This window comes from Austrofundulus limnaeus, unplaced genomic scaffold, assembly GCF_001266775.1.
Source record: "Austrofundulus limnaeus strain Quisiro unplaced genomic scaffold, Austrofundulus_limnaeus-1.0 Scaffold89, whole genome shotgun sequence".
NCBI lineage: Eukaryota > Metazoa > Chordata > Actinopteri > Cyprinodontiformes > Rivulidae > Austrofundulus > Austrofundulus limnaeus.
Genome location: NW_013952491.1, coordinates 407,746 through 414,827, shown reverse-complemented (window position 1 = coordinate 414,827; position 7,082 = coordinate 407,746). Strand labels below are relative to the sequence as shown.

At 44.7% G+C, this 7,082-nt stretch overlaps 1 protein-coding gene across 1 annotated transcript in view; it reads right to left on the bottom strand.

The window, feature by feature from the left end:
- Window positions 1–1,780: 1,780 nt before the first annotated feature.
- Window positions 1,781–7,082, bottom strand: part of abca1b (ATP-binding cassette, sub-family A (ABC1), member 1B) — a gene marked incomplete at its 3' end in the record, with an annotated part of 35,622 nt that continues 30,320 nt past the window's right edge. Inside the window, 13 exon segments of the mRNA XM_014012163.1 lie at window positions 1,781–1,970; window positions 2,063–2,161; window positions 2,232–2,356; window positions 2,443–2,591; window positions 3,691–3,816; window positions 3,892–3,943; window positions 4,033–4,283; window positions 4,369–4,444; window positions 5,431–5,651; window positions 5,730–6,007; window positions 6,087–6,218; window positions 6,288–6,462; window positions 6,540–6,650. Of these exon segments, the coding sequence (XP_013867617.1) occupies window positions 1,781–1,970; window positions 2,063–2,161; window positions 2,232–2,356; window positions 2,443–2,591; window positions 3,691–3,816; window positions 3,892–3,943; window positions 4,033–4,283; window positions 4,369–4,444; window positions 5,431–5,651; window positions 5,730–6,007; window positions 6,087–6,218; window positions 6,288–6,462; window positions 6,540–6,650 (1,985 nt within the window).

Here is a 7,082-nt window from a genome sequence, read left to right as displayed (position 1 = left end):
CTGTGTCTGAAGCTGTTTGTTCTGTGTCTGAAGCTGTTTGTTCTGTGTTTAGCTGTTTGTTATGTGTTTAGCTGTTTGTTATGTGTTTAGCTGTTTGTTGTATGTTTAGCTGTTTGTTATAAGTGTAGCTGTTTGTTGTGTGTTCAGCTGTTTGTTGTGTGTTTAGCTGTTTGTTGTATGTTTAGCTGTTTGTTATGTGTTTAGCTGTTTGTTGCATGTGTAGCTGTTTGTTTTGTGTTTAGCTGTTTGTTTTGTGTTTAGCTGTTTGTTGTGTGTTTAGCTGTTTGTTGTGTGTTTAGCTGTTTGTTATGTGTTTAGCTGTTTGTTGTGTGTGCAGGAGTGAGCTTAAGGTGAATTAAACTTCTCCCACATCTCTCATACACAAGGTCCTGAGGAAACTTTTACCAAGGTATTTCTCATTACTTGTTAATATCTTGACTGTGCGAAGTGAAAAGTGACACAATAAGTGAACGTTCAGACGAGTTCAAGTTGATTCATAAAGATTATGCAATCATTTATTTACACAAATTGAACAGATCATAAGTTACACTTGATTGTTGTTATTCCTATAACAAGCGTCAAAGTTAAATGAGATAAAATCCACGTCCGAATTTCAATTCATATCAACTCAGATTACTTATGTAGAACAGTAAAACGTCAGTTCTGATAACAACCAAACAATTTTACTGGCACTTTTAGCTTAAGTTTTGGCAAATAAAGAACAATGAAAGGAGGAAAGTAAGATTAGTTTGTTACTACGACTTTTACTTTTATCAAAGTGTGGGTCAACTGGAACTGCACGTCTTTTCTAAGCTCAGGTTCCACATGACACGTCACTCCGAACACATCAGCTTTACCTGGTGATGGCTTCTTAAGGCACCCTCGGGGTAGGAGCTGGCTCGCCTCCGATCAGTCAGGGAACTGATGTCGGTTCGCTTACCGGTCATTGGCGAACAGGTGTTTTTACAGGTAACTTTCATCTGTTTCAGTCCAAGCCAGAAAAATTCAAGCTGTATCCGTTTCCTCCTTCCAAAATAAAATCTCCCCTCGGGAGTTAAAAACACACTCAGAGGCTTGAAGCCTCGGGTTGAGACCACCGACAGGCGTGCCGGGTCCCTGGCTGTGAAGTCTTCCCTAATTAGCTCATGGGCTAAGACTTAAAGCCAAACTGAGGTTTCTCCAGAGAGAATCCCAGCTGTCTTCCTAGGTTGGAATCAGGAAGAAGAGTGTGTCGCTCAAAGCCGTCAGGTTTAATAAAAGAAACGGACAAACTTTGGTTCCGCCCTCAGGCTTAGAGATGAGTCAGAGAACGAAAGATAAAGATTTTCCAGCCGGCGCCAGCCCAAGGTTAAAATTCTGTGGTTGTTCAACAACATGATATGATGACCTCTTTTCAGCTTTCTTCTGATAGACTCCAAGAGAAATCACTGCAAAACATTTATGATGATTAATTAACATTTCTGTTTTATATTTAGTTCTGAACCTTCTGTTAGTTCAGATAAATGAAAGATTTTCTCAGGAAAAATCCACAATTATATTACTGTGTTCACAGTAAAATAAAAACAGTGATTTACATAAAANAACTAAAACCTTTCCCAGACAATTTTTAAGGATACATATTATGTCATTTCATATTTTTTCAATTGTATTGCTTTGTTTGTTTTTTAATGAAATGAATAAATGAATTTAAAAAAACCATTAAGAAACCCCCCTGGGACTGAAGAGGTTAAAACGACTCAATCGGARCCTTCAGGTGAACTCAGAACCCAGGTGGTCTGACCTCAGGTGGGGGGAGACCCCCGGCTCCTTCGGGACAGTCCGGCAGCATCCTCTTCCTGCCGTTGGTGGTGCAGAAACAGTRCGGGGACGGGTTCTCCATGGTCCAGTTTCTGGAGCTGAACAGCTGCTGGACGCTTTCTGGGACATCGGGTGTGTGCCAGTCCTCGTCTCCCATCGTACAGGGGGCCTCTCTGATGGGGGGAGGGGGGCGGGGTCAAAAAGAATAAATGAAAACAAAGATGAAGTGTTGCTGAGYAGGGTTTCTGAGGGGAAGAGCTCTTACGGAATAGAATGTCCGTCCATGCAGCGAGTCCCGAAGCCAGGAGGGTCCATCAGAGCGTTCAGTAACTTCTGCATGTTGGCGTCTCCAGGTGCGTCATCGCTGAGGGGACAGGCAGAGTCAGAACGCAGAGAACAGCCCGGATCCGTGCACCTGTGGGGCCGACGCCTACCTGATAAAGGTGACCTGGTCCTCGTACATCCACGGCTGCAGCTCCAGGCTGGGATACTTTCCAAACGGCGGCACGATGAGGCTGAAGACGAGAGCGATGCAGACGAACACGGCCGGGAGAACGATCTGAAAATCAAAAACAACAGCTCTGAGGTCCAGGTAACGCTCGCAGGAAAGATGCAACAAAAATAAAAAAAGAAACCGGAGCCCACCTGAGCGAAGAAGCCTTTCCTGGAGCGTCGAGCGTACAGGAAGCGTTTCCACATCAGCGCCACAAACTGCTGCCTCTTTAGGCTCCACCCATTCACCTGGTAGGACCCTTTCCCGGGGGTGGAGTTCATCCAGTCCGTCTCTTTGCAGTCTGACAGGAAACACAGGTGACATGACCAAATATCATCATCATCATCATCATTAAATTTATTCATAAAGCACATTTTAAAGTACCTGTGACGTGCCTATCATTCAAATACAAAAGGTCAAAGAAAATATCTTCATATTTAGGAAAATTGTCATAAAACACATGATTTAACACATTTTGTCACATAATTGGCATATTTTCCTTTGAATTTAGCTCAGCTAAAGTGAAACAGGAAGTGACATCAAAGGGGAACTCTTTAAGAAAGAAAACTCTCTGGTCTTTGTTTATTAAAACAATATTATTTAAACTCCATCTCTCTCTTATAGGGACTAAAATTATCTAAAGAAACATTAGAAGATTCCCTGCTGTCTGAGTTGTTAGCAATTATAGCAATGTTCTGTTTACATTCCCCTCTGACATCACTTCCTGTTACTTCACATGCAAACATCTCAACAACCGTTTGTCTTAGTGGTGTGAAATTGCTTTTGCAATATGTTATCTTTCCAAAAGTGCATTSATATTTATCACAAAAATTTGATGTGACTGGTACTTTAAAAACAAGTGCTGAACACAAACGGCAATAGAGTCAATATAAACAGCAAACAACATAATTTAAAGGTATAAGAAAGACAAAAACACAGAAGAACAAAATACAGGGAATAAATCAGAATCTAAAATCATTCCTGGATTCACAACTGACTGCTTGAAAAACAACTCAGGAGAGCCAAGATTTACTGGAAGGGTGCCAGCAGCASAACTAGGGCTAAACACAAAAACTTCTGTTTTCTTATCGTTAAAACTTTAAAAATCTGCAGCCATCCAACCCTTAATGTCATCAAGAGAGTGAATGGATAGAGCAAGCACTATTATCAGGTTTTAACAGCAGGTAGAGCTGACAAACATCAGCGTAACAAAGAAAACAGAAGTGGCCCAAGAATCAAGCCCTGCGGAACCCCACAGGAAAAAGGTGCTAAAGCAGAACAGAAAACCTCTGACACTCAGGTGGGAACGAAACCAATCCAGTGCTTCTCCTGTGATCCCTTTAAAGTCCTTTACAATGACTCGTTCGTGTGTGTGTGTGTGTGTGTGTGTGTGTGTGTACCAGCGTCTCCTTCCGAGTCGTTGCACTCGTCGTTGTCGTCCTCAGGTATGGGTCGTAGGCAGCTCTGATGGTCCCCTCCCCCGAAGGCGTGAGTCCTCCTCCGCCTCTGAACAGGAAGTGTCCCATCTGAACGTACAAAAACACGTGAGCTTAGACTCTTACTCTGAAGGAGTCCACGGCCACAGGGCACTTCCTGCTCACCTGAGGGTACCTCAGTGTCGACGCCGTTATCTTCYGCCACTTTTAGGAAAATCTACAAAACAGGAAACAGAAATGTTTTCCTCCATAAATTAGACCTGTGAATAAAAGTGTTCTCCGATGATGGTTCCAAACGTGCGGCACCTCCTCCAGWGTGGTGTCGGACACTCCGTAGCTGGAGATGCCGAGGTCGTGCAGCTTCACGTCCAGGTCTTTGAAGAGCTCCACGAAGGCGCCGTCTTTGGCGGCGCTGTACGGCAGGATGTAGGTCAGCTCGTGGCCCAGGTCCTCRACCAGGCGGGCGGCCGGGACGTGGCGCAGGATCAGCGCAGACACCAGGGTCGCGTCCGGCGGGACGAAGGGGCTGGTGCAGATGGACGCCGCGGGGCCGTTCTCTGAGGACGGAGACACGGAGGGGACACGGATCAGTCCCACGTCAGGGCGAACGAATCAAARGCTCCACAGAAACAGAGAGCTCACCGATGGTGGCTGCCTCACTTTCATGTTCGCTGCCAAGTCCTGCATCGCTGCTGCTGACCGAGGCGCCCTCCTCGTCCTGAAAGACAGCTGCGCATCAACAACACTCTGACCACTACTGCAGACRGTGACCAAGGTTAGAATAGTTTCAGATTTTTCATTGTTTAGTTTTGTTTAGTTTTATTTCTTTTAATTCAGTTAGTTTTAATTAGCTTTTACAGTGGATTTGCTAAATTTTAGTAGCTTTTAATGCTTAGTTTTAGTTTAGTTTTTATTAGTTATGGTATTAGTTTTTTTATAGTTTGAATAAACATATTTATCAATGTAACCTCCAGCTTGTGATGTTCCTGTGAGTTAAAGTTTAACTAGTTAATCACTAGTTAAATCAGTTCATTATAGCGACACCTTCCTAAAATAATTGTGTAASTTAATTTTTCCAACTAAAAGCTTCAGWGATTATTTCAGGACGATGACAACAGTTTGTCTCCAACCTGTTGTTTGTTTTTCATGGAGCTGCTGAGAGAAGCTAACGTGTCAGATAGTCACAGTTAGCATCTTGTGTGACTTTGATTCATGCAGTTTTTCTCTTCAGAAGTTTTCCACCTGTTTTATCACCTGTTTCCACTACAAAACACTTGGTTTGATTTTTCTCTGTCAGATTTAAATCACAAAGTGGACGTTGTTGTTGTTGTTGTTGTTTTCTCCCAACTTTTGTTGTCATCATTCAGCAGGTGATGCTGAGCAGCAGCAGACTGTAAACAAGTGTTGTTACAGATCATGAGGTGCTGTAAGATGACCACAGCTAATGTCAAACTACTTGATTTGACAATAAGTAAATAAATAAAATAAGATCCACATGGCTCCAGATAAATTGACAAACACTAAAACTAAGGATTTTTTTATCTATAATTTCAGTTAGTTTTAGTTAGTTATTGTTTTTTCATTTTATTCAGTTTTTATTTATTTTAAAATGCTTTTTCAGTTTCAGTTTTCATTATTTAGTTTTAGTTAATTATAATAAGCCCGCTGTGGACACAGTGAGAGTGGACCGGGGGGGTCTCAGACCTTCTTGGTGAAGGACACGGTGCTGGACGAGTTCCTGCAGGAGCTGAGCGACGGCTCCGGGTCCTTCTTCACCAGGGTCAGGTAGTAGCCCGTCCCCAGCTGGTTCTTCAGGTACAGAGACGAGCCCACGCAGCACAGCTTCCCGTGGGAGATGATGGCGATGCGGTCGCCCAGGATGTCCGCCTCGTCCATGTGGTGCGTGGACAGGATGATGGTCCGACCTGCCGGCACAGCGGAACGATAAACCTGACTGGAGACTACGAAGCAARGAGTCGGACCGACCCGGACCAGAAACTCACCCTGTCTGTACTTCAGCAGCATGTCCCAGATCCCTCTGCGGGCGTAGGGGTCCACGCCGGCGGTGGGCTCATCCAGAATCACCACCTTTGAGCCCCCGACGAAGGCCAGAGCCACGGACAGCTTCCTCTGCATGCCCCCCGACAGGGTGCTGGTCCTGGACTTGCGTTTGTGCGGCAGCCCCGTGTCCTGCAGAATGTGCTCGATGTCGCCTTTGACCTGTTCCTCCGACAGACCCTTCAGCCGAGCGTAGAACCAGATGTGCTCCTCTACGGTCAGCCTGCAAGGGGGCGGGGCCACACAGACAAGGTCACATGACCATCTGGGAGCAGGAAGGTGGGTGCGTACGGGGGACTCACATGCTGAAGAGGACGTTGTGCTGTGGACAGACCCCCAGACTCTGTCTGATGGCGCTCAGCTCTGTGCGGATGTCTTTACCCAGGATGTAGGCGGTGCCAGAGGTGGGCGGGAACAGGCCGGTCAGGATGGACCTGCAGGAATGAGACAGGTTAGAGCCCGGTACAGGTGAAGACAGGGACAGATTCAGGTCCTGGACTCACATTGTGGTGGTTTTTCCGGCTCCGTTGTGACCCAGGAAAGACGTGATTTGTCCCTCGTAGAATCCGAGCGTCAGTCCGTCCACTGCCAGCTTTTTACCGTGACGGTAGACCTTCACCAGGTTCTCGATGAAGACTCCTGGCTCCAGGTGAGCTGGCTCCTCCTCCACACACACAGCTGTGGACAGGTGCGGACAKCTTAGAGTCAAACTGAACGCTCTCTGGTTTGATGCAAAGATGGCAGTCCATCCTCACCTGAAGCATTTCCTTTCCGGTTCAGAGGGACTTTACTGGACCTCCCGTCATCTCCAAACCAGTAGGACTTGGTGAAGGGGAAGTACCAGGGTCGAGGGATCCCATACTGACCTGAAGGCAAACATCATAAAAACCAGATGGCACCATCATATGGGATAAATCTTGTGCCAGCAGGAAATGAATTTGAATTGCTCACATTGAATCTGAATGTGCAGAATTTGAAATTGAATATGTTGGTTTGAAAATGAATTTTACTAAACTGAAAATTAATTTAATGACTTAAAACTGAATTTGAAGTTTTGTATCTGAATTAATTTGCTTTGAAACTGTATTTTGGTTTATTAAAATTTTAGTTTGACTACTTTCATTTTCATAATTCAGATTTTTGTGTCACATCCTGGTCCTTGAGAAAGCCAGGAAGAGTAATCAAACACAGATCGACAGATTTATGTTTCACTTTGGTGACGTTTCCCTTCTGGATGTAACAGAGTTGATGCAATCCACTGTAAAAGTGACAAAAACACACAAAGTTATTTTATTGCA